Genomic DNA, 21,548 nt, shown 5'->3' with positions numbered 1-21,548 from the left:
CTTTCACCAGCGGTATTGCAGGACTTTCACTCACACAACACTTATACAATTTCATTAAACAACATTATACACCTTATACATAACCCTTATACAATCACATATCGGTTCACACTTCTCTTACCTTTTCTCACTCACTCAAGGTTCTTTTGGAGACCAACTTAGTCTTTCTTCCCACCCTGGGGCTTCCCACTTGTGACAACAGATCACTAAGACAGAGCTTTGAAATAACAGGCGTCTGCAGTGCCTTTTTCCTACACTGCCTATTTGTTGCCTTAGAGCATGAAGTCCCACGGGAGAGATTACAGACGTACGGGTCTTAGCCCAGTCCCATCTAGGGTCCCAAATTTTGCCTATTACCTGAAGACACTTAACATAGAAACAGATACTCACATATTCAATTGGAGCAAGAAAAATAAGACACCAGCCGTGAGTGAGAAGAAGCAAGGGTCCAGGTTTATTCGTTCCGTTCCACCACATGAGATCCCCACAGTTTGAGACGTCCCAAAATGCGATCTAAAAAACCAGAGCTGAAGCTCTTCTATTTATACAGTTGTCTTAGTGTCAGGATGACCCAGACATCAATATGTTTAGAGTTAGCTATCCCAGAACACCATTACGTACATCAATTGGCACTGTTGAGCGACCCTTATCATGCAGGTGCAGTTCCGGCTCCAAAATATATTTTGTTTTGTTTCACTCTTTAAAATAACTTGACCTGGTCTGTGTCGCTTCCTGACTGGATTTTCGTCGAGAACGGACACTTTCAAACACACCATCTCAACATTATGAGTAAATTTTATGTTTGTTCTACATTTCTTTTTTTGTTTATAGTGCTTGCATGTACATTACCCTATAAGAGTTTTTCATGAAACAGAATATGAAACAGAATATGAAACAGATTAATTTCTGTTTTCTGCATACACACCAGGCCTCTGTGTGTGTGTGTGTGTCTCTTAGTTGACCTTCTGCCTGCGTGCAGACGTACTCCACCTACGCTCTGAGACCTGCTGACTCCTGGCTGGCTCACCACTTAATCAAATACATGTATTGTTTTCCCCCTGCGCCTTGCTTATCTGTGTGTTGTGTCTTAGGTGAACATCCGTTCATACAGTCCACCAGCCCAGTGAATTCTCAATAAGATTACATATTACTCATACTAGGTCTCCCTCGTGTTTATTTCATGTATATTTTATATACAACACTTGATCCTAACTTAAGTTATTTGTTTTGATATTATTGCAGAGGTTTGTTCAATACTGGTCTCACCATCTTTCCTGCACTGACGAGGATCCACTCTGATGAATCAACTTTTATGCTGTAAGCTTCCATATATAAAAAAAGGAATGTTTACAAAGCTTTTTAATATCCTTTGCTAATACCCAGTATCACAGTAGACCTTCTGTAGATAATATTTATTTGTCATGTTGGTATTTTTTTAAGAGAAATTACTGACAATCTTTACATCACTGAAATTCCTGCAAATGCATTCCAAGGCATTACCAAAGATGCGCTAACGGTGTAAGTACAAACATTTGCCCTTTCCAACTTTACTAGCTATTCATATATATATATATATATATATATATATATATATATATATATATATATATATATATATATACAGTATCTCACAAAAGTGAGTACACCCCTCACATTTTTGTAAATATTTGATTATATCTTTTCATGTGACAACACTGAAGAAATGACACTTTGCTACAATGTAAAGTAGTGAGTGTACAGAGTGTATAAAAGTGTAAATTTGCTGTCCCCTCAAAATAACTCAACACACAGCCATTAATGTCTAAACCACTGACAACAAAAGTGAGTACACCCTAAGTGAAAATGTCCAAATTGGGCCCAAAGTGTCAATATTTTGTGTGGCCACCAGTACATGTTGGCATTCATGGTTCCCTCAGTGAATAGCCGTATGAGTGCTGCCAGCATTGCTGCAGAGGTTCAAGGGGTGGGGGGTCAGCCTGTCAGTGCTCAGACCATACACCGCACCGCACTGCATCAAATTGGTCTGCATGGCTGTCGTCCCAGAAGGAAGCCTCTTCTAAAGATGATGCACAAGAAAGTCCACAAACAGTTTGCTGAAGACAAGCAGACTAAGGACATGGATTATGAGACCAAGATAATCTTATTTGGTTCAGATTGTGTCAAGCATGTTTGGCGGCAACCAGGTTAGGAGTACAAAGACAAGTGTGTCTTGCCTACAGTCAAGCATGGTGGTGGGAGTGTCATGGTCTGGGCCTGCATGAGTGCTGCCAGCACTAGGGAGCTACAGTTCATTGAGGGAACCATGAATGCCAGCATGTACTGTGACACACTGAAGCAGAGCATGATCCCCTCCCTTCGGAGACTGGGCTGCAGGGCAGTATTCCAGCATGATAACGACCCCAAACACAACTCCAAGATGACCACTGCCTTGCTAAAGAAGCTGAGGGTGAAGGTGATGGACTAAACCCTATTGAGCATCTGTGAGGCATCCTCAAACGGAAGGTGGAGGAGCACAATGCCTCTAACATCCACCAGCTCCGTGATGTCGTTATGGAGGAGTGGAACAGGACTCCAGTGGCAACATGTGAAGCTCCGGTGAACTCCATGCCCAAGAGGGTTAAGGCAGTGCTAGAAAATAATGGTGGCCACACAAAATTTTGACACTTTGGGCCCAATGTGGACATTTTTACTTAGGGGTGTACTCACTTTTGTTGCCAGCGGTTTAGACATTAATGGCTGTGTTTTGTGTTATTTTGAGGGGACAGCAAATTTACACTGTTACACAAGCTGTACACTCACTACTTTACATTGTAGCAAAGTGTCATTTCTTCAGTGTTGTCACATGAAAAGATATAATCAAATATTTACAAAAATGTGAGGGGTGTACTCACTTTTGTGAGATACTATATATATATATATATATATATATATATATATATATATATATATATATATATATATATATGTGTGTGTGTGTGTGTGTGTGTGTATAAATATGTTTTCATTAACAACCCTAAAAGAACAACTCTCCACTTATATTGGCATAGGTAAAAATATGAGGCAACACATAGGCCAAATATAGCTGTGATGTGCTCTTGTTGTTGAGCTTCACAAAATGGGACGTGGCTATAAACATATAGTACAAGCATTGAAAATGCCCATTTCCACCATCAGGGCAATAATTTAGAAGTTCCAGTCAACTGGAAATTTTATGAATCAATCTGGACACGTGTCTATATTGTCTCAACGCACTTTGAAGAGGATGGTTTGAGTAGCCAAAAAATATCCAAGGATGGCAGCTGGAGAATTGCAGAAGTTTGTTGCATCTTGGGGTCAGAAAGTCTCCAAAACAACAATCCGAAGTCACCTACATCACCACAAGTTGTTTGGAAGGGTTTAAAGAAAAAAGCCTCTACTCTTTTCCAAAAACAAACTCGAGTGTCTTCAGTTTGCCAGACACTACTGGAACTTCAAATGGGATCGGGTTCTATGGGCAGATGAAACCAAAATAGAGCTTTTTGGCAATAAACACCAGAGGTGGTTTTGGTGCACACAAAGAGAGGTAGCCATATGGAAAAGTACCTCATGTCCACGGTTAAATATGGTGGTGGCTGTTTAATGTTTTGGGGCTGTTTTTCTAACAGAGGACCTGCACATTTTGTTAGGATATATGGCATCATAGACTCTATCAAATATCAACAGATATTAAATGAAAACCTGACTGCCTCTGCCTGAAAGCTTAAAATAAGCTGTGGTTGGATCTTCCAGCAGGACAATGATCCAAAACATACATCAAAATCAACACAAAAATGGTTTACTGATGACAAAATCAAGGTCCTGCTATGGCCATCCCAGTCTCCTGACTTGAAAGCCATAGAAAACCTGTGGGGTGAACTGAAGAGGAGAGTCTCCCAGCATGGACCTCGAAATTTGAAGGATCTGGAGAGATTCTGTATGGAGGAATGGTCTCAGATCCTTTGCCATGTATTCTCCAACCTCATCAGGCATTATAGAAGAAGACTCAGAGCTGTTATCTTGGCAAAGGGAGGTAGCACAATTTTTTTTTCTTTCTTTCTTTTTTCTTCTTTTTTTTTTTATAAACCTGTATTGTGTTTGTAATTGTTTGATATCCACGAAAGCAGAGTGTCTTTGTGAATTTTTTAAACAAAAGATCAAATGGTTAAACAATTAAGACAGTTTTCCACAGCCTTCTTTGCTCATATTTACGAAGGGTGCTAATATTAGTGGCACTGTATATTCATATATATATGAAATATTTTTTGTTCTTTTTTGATCTTTTTTTAAAATCTATTAATTATATCATATGAACTCTTGAAATACTGAATATATAATGACTTGATTAATTCCTCAGTTCAATATTCTTTTATCTTTGGGCATTAACTTCTATTTTCTGCATACAGAGGATTGCCAATTTATTGCAGCAGATATGATTAGCAGAAATATTGTTAGCAGTTATTTCCTTGTAAATTTTAGTGCAATATTTGAACTTTCTCTTTAAGGAGTCATCTATACTATATCTATGTTTATACTGTAATTGAATGAGTGTGTTTTCACATATATTACTTTACAGTCAAGATTTACAAATAATAATGTTTGCTTTTTGTTCAACAGGATGTTATACAGTAATGGCTTTACTAAAATCCAGCACCATGCCTTCAATGGGACAAAACTAGATGCTATGTAAGGCTTCTTGTTCAAATCGTGAGAGCAAACATATAATTACTTTACTAAAGGTTACTGAATATATTACTTTAAGAACACTTTAAGATCCCAAAGGATAAATTACATTGGGCATTGGGAGACTAATTGTGTGAACTACATCATGTAGGAGGGGTACAAAGCAATATGTAAATTAGGTTTTTGCCTGTGATGTTTATTTATTATAGCTGTGGGTTATCAGATATTTGAAAGAGTCTGACTGAAGGGTCTAACTGAAACTAATCCTATATTCACAATTATGTGTGTAATACTGTATATCACCAATTAAAGGCTGGGAGTTCCATAAAAAAGTTTAAAGACTCAAAATATAAAAAATTAATGCAAAATTGGAATGTTCTGTTCATAGGGGTAGGCTTTGTGTGAATGAATAGCACTACTGAAATGCTGTTAGCAGTGGAGACATGAAGATATAGCAAATATCTAACATGGAACCAACTTTTCTGTCGTAATAAGTCATTTTTAGAAACTTTTTGTGATACTGAGAGATTACCTTGATGAATCTTACATGAACAAAACTTAATGAATGATATAATTTTCTCTTCATCTAATAAAAACAGATTTCAGTGATGGTTTCGGATGTATTAATTCTTACACACCTAGTAATGGTAACGCTGCAGTATGCAGTTTATTAAGTTTATTTATCACAAATTTATGATGACCTTTATATTAGATTCAAATTTCTTATATATTAACTGTAAAATATGATTGCTTTGCATTTTAAGTGATGCTTTTGACTATTTTAAAATTGACTCACATTTCATTATACATAACATTTTTTATGCATTTTTACATTTTAAACATTACAATCCCTTTCTCCCTAGATATCTTCACCGAAACAAAGAACTTACAGAACTGAGTGAAGACATGTTCACAGAAACCATTAGTGGTCCAGTGCTGCTGTGAGTATGTCTTAGTCTTTTCTTGTAATTCAGTGTCTATAAACTCTTTTGAGTACATATATTCAGAACGTGCACACTTTTCTTATGATTTATGTTTAATGACAATTTGTATAATTAAAATACCTGTATGTCCATTAAGGACAAAAGAAGTAAGCAAATAATGTAAGGTCAACAGTTAACAATTTTTAAGGATCCCATTTTGTTATTGCCATATTGAGTTTCAATATTTACTGACCGTTCCCAGTTTATTTCTATGTGTGGCTTTAGGTCTGACACTTGCTTGGTGCTCACTGCTGTTCCTCAGGGTTCAGTTCTAGGCCCTCTACTCTTCAATATTTATCTATCTCCACTTGGGCATCTGCTACGATCGCTTGGCCTCCATTATCACTTTTATGCTGATGATACCCAAATCTACATTCACTCTAAATCTGGTGAAAACATTGATGCTTGTTATCTTTCTGACTGTATTTCTGAGATAAAAACATGGATGAACAATAACTTTCTGTGCCTGAACAGCGGGAAAACTGAAGTTATGCTTATAGGTTCCCGTCATCAAATTCGCAAAGCGGCTCCACTGTCTTTGTTTGTTGATGGCTCTGTTTTAGAGACCCAAAGTAAGATGAGGAACCTTGGTGTAATTTTTGACCCCAGCCTCACTTTTGATTTTTTTGTTCAGGGCACTGTGAAGGCATCCTTTTTTCATCTCAGAAATATAGCCAGACTACGCCCAACTTATCTGTCGCTGAAAAGTTGATTAATTCATTTGTTGTCACACAGCTGGATTACTGTAATGCCTTTTTAGCCGGAGTTTCTAAAACCGCAATAAACAAACTGCAATATGTTCAGAACTCTTCCGCCCGGATCCTGACGGGAACCAGGAAATGTGACCATATTACTCCTGTTTTGAAGTCCTTACACTGGCTCCCGGTCAGGTTCCATGTCGATTTCAAGATCATGATGTTGACATACAAGGCATTACATGGATTGGCTCCGCAATACTTATCTGGTTTATTAATCCCTTACACCCCAAATCGCAGACTGTGCTCCTCACAGTGTAATCTGTTAACTGTTCCACAAACACACCTAAAATCTATGGGTGACAGGGCTTTTTCTGTCTATGCTCCTTCACTTTGGAACTCTCTTCCTCCTGAACTCAGGGAAGCCCAGACTTTTGGCATTTTTAAAGCTCTTCTCAAGACACACTTTTTTAAACTTGCATTCGACTGCTGATGTCTTTTTAGATTGTTTTATAATTATTTTTATTATTAATGTTGTTGTTTTTGTTCTTATTAACTTATTAACTTTTATTTGTTTTATTTTTCTGTGGACTGTGATTTTATGTACAGCGCTTTGAGAAGCTGCTTTAAAGGTGCTTTATAAAATAAAGTTTATTATTATTATTATTATTAATGAATAAAACTGTCAATATTAATGTACCATAAGTAATGAGATTGAATCATGAGGATATGCCAGGGTCGGCTTGTAAAATGTGCTATCTATCTATCCATATATTTAATTATATATATATATATATATATATATATATATATATATATATAATTATTTATATATATATATATATATATATATATATATATATATATATATATATATATATGGGAGAGTGTATCTCACAAAAGTGAGTACACCCTTCACATTTTTATAAATATTTGATTATATCTTTTAATGTGATAACACTAAAGAAATGACACTTTGCTACAATGTAAAGTACTGAGTGTGCAGCTTGTGTAACAGTGCAAATTTGCTGTCCCCTCAAAATAAAACAACAAAAGTGAGTACACCTCTAAGTGAACACGTCGAAATTGGGCCCAAAGTGTCAATATTTTGTGTGGCCACCATTATTTTCCAGCACTGCCTTAACCCTCTTGGGCACGGAGTTCACCAGAGCTTCACAGGTTGCCACTGGAGTCCTCTTCCACTCCTCCATGACGACATCACGGAGCTGGTCGATGTTCGAGACCTTGTGCTCCTCCACCTTCCATTTGAGGATGCCCCACAGATGCTCAATAGGGTTTAGTTCTGGAGACATGCTTGGCCAGTCCATCACCTTCACCCTCAGCTTCTTTAGCAAGGCAGTGGTCGTCTTGGAGGTGTGTTTAGGGTCGTTATCATGCTGGAATACTGCCCTGCGGCCTAGTCTCCGAAGGGTATGTCACAGTACATGTTGGCATTCATGGTTCCCTCAATGAACTATAGCTCCCTAGTGCCAGCAGCACTCATGCAGCCCCAGACCATGACACTCCCACCACCATGCTTGACTGGAGGCAAGACACACTTGTCTTTGTACTCCTCCCCTGGTTGCCGCCACACGCTTGACACCATCTGAACCAAATAAGTTTATCTTGGTCTCATTAGACCACAGGACATGGTTCCAGTCATCCATGTCCTTAGTCTGCTTGTCTTCAGCAAACCGTTTGCGGGCTTTCTTGTGCATCATCTTTAGAAGAGGCTTCCTTCTGGGATGACAGCCATGCAAACCAATTTGATACAGTGTGCGGCATATGGTCTGAGCACTGACAGGCTGACCCCCCCCCCCCCCCCCCACCACCACCACCACCCCTTCAACCTCTGCATCAATGCTGGTAGCACTCATATATCTATTTCCCAAAGACAACCTCTGCATATGACGCTGAGCATGTGCACTCAACTTTGTTCGACCATGGCGAGGCCTGTTCTGAGTGGAACCTGTCCTGTTAAACCGCTGTATGGTCTTGGCCACTGTGCTGTAGCTTAGTGTCAGGGTCTTGGCAATCTTTTTATAGCCTAGGCCATCTTTATGTAGAGCAACAATTCTTTTTTTCAGATCCACAGAGAGTTCTTTGCCATGAGGTGCCATGTTGAACTTCTAGTGACCAGTATGGGGGAGTATTAGAGCGATGACACCAAATTTAACACACCTGTTCCCCATTCACACATGAGACCTTGTAACACTAATAAGTCGCATGACACCGGGGAGGGAAAATGGCTAACTGGGCCCAATTTGGACATTTTCACTTAGGGGTGTACTCACTTTTGTTGCCAGCGGTTTAGACATTAATGGCTGTGCGTTGAGTTATTTTGAGGGGACAGCAAATTTACACTGTTACACAAGCTGTACACTCACTACTTTACATTGTAGCAAAGTGTCAAAAATGTGAGGGGTGTACTCAGTTTTGTGAGATACTGTGTATATATTGGTAACCCGCTCCTACCCATTTTAGCATGTTAGCGGTATCCCTTAACTTTGCAGGCTGAGCAGTGTGAGCGTGATATGGGAGAGTCATTTAACCACATTAGTGGCAGTTATGACAGGCCTATGGTTCACCAGACATTTGACAATGTGAGAAAAACACAGCACACTGAGAAACACCAAAATCAGAGTTAAAGTAAGAGGTGAGTGCCTACAAAATATGAGCTAACTGAAAAAATAAGTTGATACAGGTCTGTCTGCCAGCTTTGGAAGATATGTAGATTACATGTAGCTTAGGGATGTAACTGACTATGAAATCATTATTCAGCTTGAACTGATATCGAGTCCCAAATGAATATGAATACAAACACAAACAAGAGGTGAAGTATTTTTATTTTTAAACAACTTGCCAGAAAGCTTCAGACTTAAATTTACATTTACATCATTAAGCAGATGCCCCTATCCAGAGCTACTTATGGAAATGTATTCTCTATCAAAAACATGCTAATTCATGAAACTAAAACTCTATATTTCAATTACATGCACAACTGTAATGATTAATGTTAATCATTTCACATTAAGGACATTGATAAAATAAATATTAAATATGGAAAGCATAAATATGGAAAGCCAACATAAATCCATAAATTAAGGCAAATAAGACCAGTTATTAAATTAAAACAAAAGAAATACTGCTGTATACAACGAGGACAGGCTGGTCTATGAGTAGTGCTCAAATTTTATTTGTATGCTGCTTTTCTCAAACCGAAGGTCGCTTTACATCTGGATGATGATAAACAATTCTAAAGTAACACGTACAAAAAATATAAAAAATCAGAAAAAAGACACTAAACAGAACGAGTTGAAGGATGAAGTGGTGGAAAATATAGTGTGAAAGGGGCTTGAACTACTCATTTACAATCAGGGAGTTATAGCACTGAGTGGAGAGATTGGTTTTGAGTTGTCTTTTGAAGGAGGAAATAGAGGAAATTTCCCAGAGGCTCTGTGGAAGTGGATTCCATAACTTGGACCCAACAACACTGTAGGTCCTGCCGCCCACTGAACACAGTCTGAATCTAGATGAACTTAACACACAGGTAGGGGTATAGGGAAGCAACAATTCAGTCAAATAACCTGAGGAATAGCCATGTAAGGCTCTGTAGGTGAGGAGGAGGGTTTTGTATTGAATACAGAGGAGATGGGTAACCAGTACAGCCTAAAGAGTATGGGCGAAATGTAAGCAGAATGTTAATGTGAGTGAAAACTATAGCCGAATTCTGGATAAACTGTAAGTTGGAGAATGATTTGGTAGGAATGCCAGTAAAGAGAGCATTGCAGTAGTCGAGATGGGAAGTAATAAAGGTCTGGACTATTGTTTGAGCATCTTTAAAGCTGAGTATGGGTTGAAGTCGAGCAGTGTTCTGAAGGAGCAATTATTCCTAATAGAGTGACCTGTGAGTGCCTGTAATCTAGATGTCCATAGATTCAAGATCAAGATTCAAAACTTTTCTGTCATATGTACAAGCGCAGTGTACCGAGCACAATTAAATTCTTACTTGGATATTTCTCCCCAAATGCCAGACAGTAAACATATGAAGGCACTAATGATAAAACGATCAGAGTCACATTGTGCTTGAATTCCAGAATTTGAATTTAAAAGTTCAGAACCTTATGTCATAATAGTTGAGAACAGAGAAAATCTTGATGATATGTTCACTAGACCCATTCATAGTCTTTATGAAGACACCAAAAGTTATCAGCCATTACTGTTTTCAGTATTGTGTTAATTGAAGCATGAAAAAATGCTTGCATGGACTCTGATCTTTCTTTCATGGGTATTCACGGTAATACAGTGATGAACTTATAAAATTTATTCAACTGAGCATCATCAACATCACTTAAATACTGAAAACTCACAGAATATACATTATACATCAATCTCAACTTGAATATTATTAATTATTATGATATTATTATATTATTATTATTATTATTATTATTATTATTATTATTATTATATTAATATTCGAGCAATTACTAATGAGATATGTTGAAGAAATTTTACAGTAAGTTAACAGTGAAATTCACTTAGCTGGGCATCAAAACCTATTGGCTGATTTCGGTCATGTGACTGGACTGTAATCATTTTTCCATAGCATGGCTTTATTTTAAATGGAAAATTCTGGGACCCTGATCTTTCTATCATCCAAGTACATTTATGAGATCATTTTTCAATGCAATGCTCAATCAACAGCCATGGATGCACAACTCCAAAAAACAGTTTTGTGACTCTGATTGTTTTTTCATTGTGGTCTTCATATAATAACAATGCAACAACAATAAATATAATATGATATAGACATATATACATATATATAGACAGATGATATTACTGTTCACAGATGAAAATCCATGGCATGACAATGCAAATATATGCATGAATATGAAATATAACTGCAACAGCAATGCTTGCTAAAGTGACCATGCAGAATCTCCTGGCTTTGCCAGTGGAGTGTCAGTGGGTCTTATTTGTGTTAAATGGGTAAGAGTTGAAACTGGACAGTTGAAGACTGGAAAAAGACCAGGGGATTTTTCTTCTTCTTCTAATCTTCAACTGTCCAAACTGGGTGATTCTGAGCGTCAGATTCCTGTTTTTGGCTGACAGGAGTGGGACCTGATGTGGTCTACTGCTGTTGCGCATGCTGAGATTCTTTTCTGCTTTCCACAGTTGTACAGAATGATTATATGAGTTACTATATTCTTCCTAGCAGCTTGAACGAGTCTGGTCATTCTCCACTGACCTCTGTGATTAATATGGCATTTCCACCCACAGAACTGTCGCTCACTCAATGTTTTTTGTTTCTAAAATACTCAGACCAGCCAATCTGGCACCAACATGAACATTAATTGAAGCTGTATCTGCATGATTTAAGGCATTGTACTGCTGCCCATGATTGGACTTTACATTATCTTCTTTTCTCTAGTTCTTGATAAAAAGGGAAGGAAAAAAAAAACAACTTTTTTTGTTCATTATACACAGTCTTGTATACAACAAGGCTAGATTATATAATATCCCGAAGTAGTGTTAGATGAACAACTTTTTATATTTACATTTGATTGCATTATCAAACAAATGTAAACTTGTAAATTCACCCTAGAGAATCTAAAAATCATGTAAATCTCTGTACTGAAAAGGAATCTGAATAAGAAAACCATGAGTGTCACCCTTGTGACCTATGTGAATTTTTGTGTGAAATCTTTCATTTCATTTTTTTGGCAGTGATGTTTCAGACTCAGGAGTTACCTCCCTTCCAGCAACAGGACTGGAGTCACTCCGGGAACTCAGCGCTCGGAATGTTTGGGCCCTTAAAAAGCTTCCATCAGTCAAAACCTTCAGACATCTGATTGGTGCTGATATGACTTATCCTAGTCACTGCTGTGCATTCAAGAACCTTAAGAAAAAGAAAGGGTTTGTAGAGAAAAATTCTAAAGCTTGCCTTAATTAGTTCGCAATTTTGAATTAAACTAAAAACCTACCACTCCATGTAAGTAGTGAAAATATGTTGACCTTTATTACCAGTAAACAGTTGATTACAGTATGCAAATTCCACTATGATGAACGATTTCATCTTCATGATCACAATCTCACACCTGTTCACAGTGTGTGTAAACCTGAAACATGCATGATTTTTACTTAATCAAAACAATATTAATATAAAAATTATAATTATAGTGTGTATATATAATAAGTATAGTAGTATAAGTAATAACAATACAAACACAATAAAAATAATTTTTAAAAACAGCAGTAGAGATTCTAATTGTGCATAGAGCTGTTTTAATAGTGTATATACAGTAGTTTCTAAGTGTGAACTTGAATATGCAGATATGGATCTTTATTATCTTATTAGTCCATTTGAGTACATACAAGAGCACTGGAGAGTAGGTGGCATTGCTTAGGGGCCCCAAGTGGTCCATATTTAAACATCTCTGAGATCTATAAAATCATTTTTGCCTACACGGTGCTCTACAAAAGATGTCTGTGAGATGCTAGGGGACGTGGATGCAAAGCCATAGGCAAGCTAACCACAGGCCCAGGCTATTTAAAGATACCTTGATGTCATTGCTTTTTTATTTTTAGGTTAATATCAGCACTAAAATTTACAGCCTTAAAAAAAAAAAAAAGATTTTATTCATTTGTATTCATAAGTACAATTTGGATAGGATAAGATTTAGCAATATTGTCAGGGACATCTGTAGTTATTATTATCAGCTGCGTATTCTGTAGATAAGAAATCTCTGTACAAATCACAGAGATGGGTGTGTCTTCATGTTGTTTACATGGTCATCAAACTAAACATTCTATATGAACTACATACACCGCATATATTCAATGCAAACACACTGTTTTGGCAGGTTACATGACTATAACATGTATATATGCTATACCTTTTGTAGGCACTGAATAACCTACCTAAAACCCCCAGAAACTGGCACATGACCTACAGTCGGGTCCAAAAGTCTGAGACCACATTGAAAATCTGGATATTTTTTTTCTTCATTTAAAATTGGAAATAAACAGAAGTAATTTCAATTTAATTTTTTCTGCCAATACAAATTTCCTTCCTTCTTCTATCAATAATAGGTACCTGGATTACATCATTTGTAACTTGACTGCAATGCGTGGCCAACACTATGAACGATCAGTAGGCAGAAATACCGTTCCAGCTGTCATGGATGGTACAGACAAAGGCATTGACATGAGTGACCCACTACTTGGTAATACCTATGGCCACCATGACTTCCTAAGTAGCCTACATTATCATGAATTTCTTGGTGGGCATGCTGACCACGATATGGGATTTGGGGACACACTGAAGAATCCCCAGATAGCCACCAGCCAGGACTTTGATAGTCATTATGACTATGTTGTATGTGAGGATGGAGAGGCTGTGACATGTGCCCCAGCTCCTGATGACTTCAACCCCTGTGAGGACATCATGGGTTTCAGCTTCCTGAGAGTGTCTGTTTGGTTTGTCAGTTTGTTGGCTGTACTTGGAAACATGGTAGTGCTCTTTGTGCTGCTCACCAGTCATTACAAACTATCCGTCTCCCGGTTCCTTATGTGCCATCTGGCCATTGCTGATTTGTGTATGGGTATCTATCTGCTTCTCATTGCCTCAGTTGACCTTTATACGCAGTCAGAATACTATAATCATGCCATAGACTGGCAGACAGGACCATGGTGCACCCTCGCTGGATTTATTTCCATCTTTGCAACTGAGTTGTCAGTTTACACATTGACCACTATCACTTTGGAGCGCTGGCATGCCATCAATTTTGCAATGCAATTAGATCGTAAGCTGCGTTTGTCCCATGCCTCTGCTGTCATGCTTGGGGGTTGGCTGTTATGCCTCCTGCTTGCCCTTATGCCTGTGTTGGGAGTGAGCAGTTACCAAAAGGTCAGTATATGCTTGCCCATGAGCACTCAGAACCTGTTGGACCAGGTCTACATTTTATTTATATTAGTCATCAATATTGTGGCCTTTGTGGCCATCTGTGCCTGCTACATTAAAATCTACTGTGCAGTGCACAACCCCAATTATACATCATCCAGAAAAGATAGCAGCATTGCTAAGCGCATGGCTGTGCTAATTTTCACAAACTTTCTCTGCATAGCACCAATCTCCTTCTATGCCATCTCAGCTGCGCTGGATCATCCACTCATAACCATTTCAAACTCCAAGATCCTGCTGGTGCTTTTCTACCCACTGAACTCCTGCGCTAATCCTTTTCTCTATGCCATATTTACAAAGGCCTTTCAGGGCGATGTATTTATCTTGCTCAGCAAGATTGGCCTGTGTGAACAGCAGGCCAAACTGTTCCGAGGCCAAACCATCTCCACAAGAGCAAGTAGTGGAGACACAAACAGGCGTGGAATAAAAACAAAAATCCTAACCCGATGGAATGTTCAAGCCACTGCTACCTGTCATCAATCCAGTGTCAACAAGGACAATAATACATCAAGAGGCAGGAAATGTGAACCTACTGCTAATAAATCCAAGCACATTCAAGGGATGAACTCAGCTATGGTATTTTATTGAACCAATTGTTTACTTATATAAATCTGGGTTTTTTTTGTTTGTTTGTTGTTTTTTTTTGGAGCAGATAGTGTGATTAAAATTATGTACACACATGTAATTACTGTTGTATGCACTTGCATTGCTTTGGGGTGAAAAAAAATTAGAAATTAAATGAGTTTCACTTAAATGGGGTAACCCAAGGTAAGAAAGTGGTATTTTTGCATAACTGTATTATGACCCTCCTCCCCCAAAAGGCCACATCTTAACTCATGCTGTAAATGTGCAGCAGTTTCAGTATACAAGGCACATATATTGATAATGGCAGTTGATGGATATGATTACAAACAACAGGCAAAAAAATACCAGGCATTTTTTTTGATAAACCCAGGAAATCTATGTAATTGTAAGCTAAATGCGTGCTATGTACTTGTATGATAACATTTGCAGAACTAAAAACAATGTAAGACAGATATATGTTATTTTGGTGATGCCCCATTATCTCAGTGTACAGGAAAAAATGAAGAGTGAGATGGAGGTAGAATAATATGATTGGCTGTAGAAATATTGTTTACCTCATTCTACAATTTATATTCCATGTCACCCAGCCCAGTGTATTTAGTTTGGTCATAGCACATGTCTATATGAACATAAAATTACTTTTCCTTCTTATATATTATTATGTCCTTGAGACATGCAGTAGGGACTACATTTATAGAACTGCTTGATAAACAAAAATTCTTTTTTCCAAGAGACAATTTCTTGGCAGTGTGAGGGGAAATTACTCATTTTTACTTTGTAATAAGTTTGTTCTTGTTTTGTTTCATTCTCATGTGAGGATAACGCCTAAGAAGGCCATGTCACTGAGATCAGTACAGAATGTTTATCTGCTTACAGAGACACAAACATGTTCTTCTGTTCAAGGTTCGTTTAAACATCTTCCAAGATCATAAAACAAAGCCTGTTTGAACTGCCTCAAACTGCTTCTTATCGGTACACAGAATTATATCATGCTCTGCTTTTCATATATATAGTAGTGGTTTAGTACAAGGGCTTCAGAGCACTCTCATTATTCTATCCTGCTTTATTCTATCCTGTATTAACCATCTTTCTGTAATAAACATTTTTACCTTCAGAGGACGAGTCTGCGAGTGATGTCTAATTTCCATGTCAATTTGGGGTCTCCTGGCTGGGCTGTGCGAGTTTTTTCAGCTTTTCTGGACAACAAGCAAACCGGAGGACACCCGTGGAAAAGTTTTTACCCTGAACCCCATGTTGATATAGGCGGTTTGCCCTTTGTTGTGCAGAGCGAAAGACCGACGCAGCCTTACCACTGACCTGTAGAAATCACCAAGAAACAGCCTAAAGGTAAATTTGAATTTTATAAAGTCATTGTGTATTGCTGTCTGTAAGGAAGGGAGTCAATGATATAAGAAATGCGCGTATTACATGGAGGCGATTTCTTATAAAAAGTTTGAGGAACTTCGCCTCTGCGACAACAGAGATATTGGTGTTTCACAGATCACAGCTTCAAAACTTATATATATATATATATATATATATATATATATATATATATATATATATATATATATATATATATATATCGTTATATATAATAACGGTAAAAATAAACGGAAAGAGTCAGTTTTGAGGAATAAATAAATAAAGAGAGTACTTAAGAAGCGCAAGAGGGCAGTATTTTTAAGGCGGATTATTATCAAGTGGCATGCCCCATTGACTCATTCCATCATATCAGCGGTACATGATATATTTGGCAAAGTTAACGCACAAGTAAATTTTACTGAGATAAAAAATAATAACAATTAAAAAAAGAAATTATTATTTAAAAAAAAAGGGAAGAGAAAACTATAAATCCTACCAAATTGCTGTATGTGGACTCGTCCTCACAGGTAAACTCTTTACATTCTTAAGGTTTGTTCTATTGAACCTATAGTTTATATGATTAATTAAATGTCTAGAGTTTTGGCACACACTTTGAACCTTTTCTGTCTGTGCACAAGAATGCATATTCACTTGATTTTCATAGCACATTAAATTGATTAAAACTTTGAAAGTTATAGAAGGTAAAAAAGAAAAAAGGAAATATATATATATATATATATATATATATATATATATATATATATATATATATATATAATATGGGAAAAGCATGTAGCAAAGCACATCCTGATACACATGCTATGGTATGTACAGGGTGCTCATATGTTGATCCTAATATCATGTTTATGTGTGTGAATTATGGGGAAGGATGTTTGAATCAATATGATGTATGGGTTAAAGAATGTGCTTTTCCTGAAAAAGGTAGCTTTAGCCTCAGACAATTAGAACAATTGAAACTTAATTTAGAGACAAAGGAGAGAGACCCCTAAAACAAAGAGCGAAGTGCAGTTTTTGGCTGATTGGAAAGCATTTGCTGAATGGCAGAGCGAGGCACATAAAAGAGAGAAAAAATGTCAGGCAGGGCCCTCATCTGTTTCTCAGTGTGCTAAATTGCAGAAAGCCGACTTCAGAGACTGTATCACAGTACCTGTCCAGGCTCACTGAGATCTATGACGCAAACTCAGGCTTGCAGAAACCCGACACTTGGCAGATGTGCAGGCGGCCGTCACAGCATGGGAGACACATCTCAGAAACAGCTTTATGAACGGCATTAAACCAGAAATTGCCGGTATAATCAAACAACAATGTAGCACCTGGGACACCGGAAACCTCACACAAGTGGAGAGGTATGCAATCCAGGCGGAGAAGCTCCTACGAGAGGCAAAGGAAAGAAAGATGGAGAGGAGAGGAATACCAAAAGCACGTGGGCGAGGAAGACCTGGCAATTAGGGCTATGGACCAGGTTACAACTGTTACAACTGCGGAAAAGTTGGACATTTTGCAAGAGACTGTCCAGAGTAGAAGCCAACTGATGTGCGGAGCTAAGGGAAGGGTGAGGCACCTGGGAACAGAAGAGGTGGCATCAGACACCCAAACTTTCAGTTAGCTCACAAAGAACAGGAATATATGCACACACCCATATCCAAGATTAGTCAGACTGACAATTCACAAATGTCTGAACCAGTCATGACCCTGAACCTTTTAAAGTATAATGCCTCTCCTTTTACACAGTTACCATGTATATCTCTTGTAGTTAATGGGCAAAGTGTCACAATTTTGATTCAGGAGCAATGTATTCAGTAATAAAACACTGCGAATTAAAAGCATCCCCGAAAATGAGTTCACGGTCACTGGGCTCCATGGGTGTAACAGGACATTCAGTATTAGAACGTTTCTCTGAACCGCTAGTTTGTGAATGTGAAAATGGGAAAAGTGTAACCCACCAATTCCTTATTTCATCTTTATGTCCAGTAAATCTACTGGGCAGGGACTTAATGTGTGTTTTACACGTAAATTTGATCTCCTCACCTCAGGGAGTAACAGTGACTGATGACTCATCTTTGGGAATTCCATTTGTTAAAGAAACAGAGCTCTGTGTTTATCAATGGTCCATGCATAACAAGCCTAGAGCCTGTTCTCGTTTGTTGACGTTGGCACATGAAAAGGACAACTATGCTGATTTTATGTTGTCCTCTGCCCTTCATTGCACAGCACAAGTGCATGAAGGAAGAGACTTTAATTTTGAGAAAGAATGGTTTATGGATATCCCAGAAAGTGAAGAGCTGTACCTATATTGGTATGTCAAATTATGTGCATGTTCAGTCAAATTGAGTGACATGGAGTTGCATGTATTTTTTTGTCCCAGAATCAGTGCCTCACGTCTCATTAGCCAAAATAAAGAACAAACAGTAGAAAGACGTGGGACCGTAGGGTCAGAGTATGTGAGAGTGGGAAAATTACACATTGGGAACAGAAACCCACCTCCAACATTTGGTACAGCCTAACTCTGGGAGTTTATAAAAAAATTCTTTCTGGAAATGTGCAAGGTTAACCTGGATATAATATGTCATGACAAGGGAATGTTTCTGAACTTTGGGACAAGCCCTACACCCCTAGAGACACACCCACAATTGAAGAAGGTGCCTCTCGGGCTGTGGGCCCAAGGGAAACATGATGTTGGCCTGATTAAAAGTGCACCACCAGTCGTGATCACGCCGAAATCTGACTTTAGGCCCAGACAATCTCAATACCCTCTTAAATCAGAAGCTATTGAAGGCATTAGACAAGATTTCAATTCATTATTGAAGGCAGGGATCATTGTTCCCTGTCCTGATTCATCAGTACGCACTCCAATATTTCCAGTGTGAGAAGCTAAAAATAAATAAATAAATAAATAAAAACCTACAACCTGATGAATTGAGATTTGCACAAGATTTGCAAGCAGATAATGCAGCAGCCAAACAGAGAGCTCCAGACGTGCCAAATTCTTACACTACATTAAACCAGGTTCCAGCAAATAGCAAATAGCTTTCAGTCGAAGATTTATCTAATGCATTTTTTCAGTATATCGCTTGATAAAGACAATCAGTTTCGGTTTGCGTTCATATTTGACAGACTTCCTTACATTTTCACTCGCTTGTGTTAGGGATATTGTGAGTCTCTAACGATATACAACCAAATGCTAAAGGACAGCTTAGCACCTCTACCACTTTCTCCAGGGCACAGTGTGAATCTGACACCATTAAATTTTTTCAGCATGTTGCCAAAGAGGGACATAAAGCCAGTCTCTCCAAATTACAGTATATACATCAAGAAGTGAGATTTCTTGGGTCATGACATTTCTGCAAAGGGAAAGAAACTCTCAGCTGACAAAGTATCTACAATCCAGAAGATTCCCAAGCCTCTGATGAAGAAACTAGTTTTCTCTTTCCTAGGTATGTGTTCGTATCATTCTAAACTATACCATTCTAGAAGAACCACTCAAAGATGGCATATGCAACAGATTGGACAGCTCATTCTCAGGTAAGTTGAATCCAGTCAATGCAGAGTTTCCTGTGTGTACGTGTAGTAGCAGCAGCTGAGAAAGCTGTGGTGGCATCCAGAGACCTGGTAGGTTACTCAGAATTGATCCTCTTGGTTCCACATGAGGTGTTGTTACTCCTACTTGAACAGAAAACCTCATACCTGTCCACCCAATGGTGGCTGCACCATAACACTATATTATTAGACATGCCGAATGTCACTATAAAACGATGTACTGTCCTTAACCCTGCTACTCTTCTTCCAACAGAGGGAGACGGGGAACCACATGATTGTGTTGTACTGACTAATGAACTCTGCTCTCCTAGAATCGACCTGAAAGATGTTCTATTGGAAAACTCAGATCTGATCCTCTTTGTGGACGGGTCAGCGTCACGTGACCCAGAGACAGGTAAAAATCGAGTGGGCTATGCAGTACTGACCGCACACGAGACGGTCTCTCGGGAAGTCTCCCGTCAAATGTTTCAGCACAAGCAGCTGACCTGTATGCCTTCATAGAGGCATGAAGACATGCTGAGGGACAGTCAGCATGCTGGATGCAGTCCTACTCCCCAAAACTATTGCAGTATGCAAATGTGATGCACACACTAACAAATTAGACCATGTTTTCCTAGGAAACGCTTAAGCTTCTTGCTTAAGCAAAGCAAGAAGCTGCATCTATGGTCCCAAAACGCAAAAGAAAGTAATCACTCCTTCTTTACAGCTTTCAGACCTCCAAGCACGAGCTATGGACTAGGAATAGGCTGTGTGGCGCAAAGCAGGCTGCACGGTTGTTGACGGAGTTTGGCGATGCCCCCAGGGCTGTCCTTGTCTTCAAAGTTGAAGCATGGCAGGGACCATGCATCAAAAGGGGGACTGATAGTTGTGATAAAGCATTGGTTTCTCTAATTACTCTAAATATATATATATATATATATATATATATATATATATATATATATATATATATATAAAAATTTGTTTACACTGTTTGTGCAACTCATAATGTGGGTTGAGGTTTGAAGATAGAGAAGGCACTCTACTCTGCACTTTGCTTCTTCTGGAATTCAATTAATAGATCTCGTATGGTAGCACTTCTTGTATTGTTCTCTGCTTGATATCGCTTTGCTTGTATCTTTCTCATTTGTAAGTCGCTTTGGATAAAAGCGTCTGCTAAGTGAATAAATGTAAATGTAAATGTAAGGCCACGTCCCTACGTCCAAACAGGACTCAGACATGGTAGTGATTAATGATAATCCCCAGTGATAATGGGGGGGCATTTTGTGAGCCATGCCCTTAAGTAGGTGGTTGAATATTTGGGTATTGAATTAAAGCAACACTGTGCATATCATCCAGCTAGTGGTGGGGTGGTAGAGAGAGAAAATGATACATTAAAAAACCGATTGAGCAAATGCTGTTCTGAAACAGTCTTAGGATGGGCTTAGTCCCTTTGGGATACTGTTTGGGAAACCTTCACACACAGGAATTGGACCTGTGACAGCTCCTCTTCCTGACACTGCAGCATGTGATGATGCAATGTTAAGTTACTGTGCAACCTTGTCCTTTGCTCTGCACTCTATCCACCAGCAGGTAAAGACAGCATTTCCAGCTCCAGCCATGGGCCTGCTGCATGATCTGAAGCCCGGAGAGTGGATTGTGATCAAGGACTTCTGCAGGACCAGGTGGAACAATCCATGGTGGTCGGGGCCATTC

General features: G+C 38.4%; 1 protein-coding gene across 1 annotated transcript in view; it reads left to right on the top strand.

Moving 5' to 3' along the window:
- The window catches only part of tshr (thyroid stimulating hormone receptor), a 33,910-nt gene extending 17,489 nt beyond the window's left edge, over positions 1 to 16,421 (top strand). The window contains exons 5-10 of the mRNA XM_053646470.1: positions 1,243 to 1,317; positions 1,441 to 1,518; positions 4,633 to 4,701; positions 5,562 to 5,639; positions 12,110 to 12,298; positions 13,475 to 16,421. Coding sequence (XP_053502445.1) covers positions 1,243 to 1,317; positions 1,441 to 1,518; positions 4,633 to 4,701; positions 5,562 to 5,639; positions 12,110 to 12,298; positions 13,475 to 14,933 — 1,948 coding nt within the window. The 3' untranslated portion in view covers positions 14,934 to 16,421. The remainder of the gene's footprint in view (positions 1 to 1,242; positions 1,318 to 1,440; positions 1,519 to 4,632; positions 4,702 to 5,561; positions 5,640 to 12,109; positions 12,299 to 13,474) is intronic.
- The last annotated feature ends 5,127 nt before the right edge of the window (positions 16,422 to 21,548 follow it).

Source organism: Ictalurus furcatus, chromosome 2 (genome assembly GCF_023375685.1).
Source record: "Ictalurus furcatus strain D&B chromosome 2, Billie_1.0, whole genome shotgun sequence".
Classification (NCBI taxonomy): Eukaryota; Metazoa; Chordata; class Actinopteri; order Siluriformes; family Ictaluridae; genus Ictalurus; species Ictalurus furcatus.
This window is presented reverse-complemented; position numbering and strand designations above follow the sequence as displayed.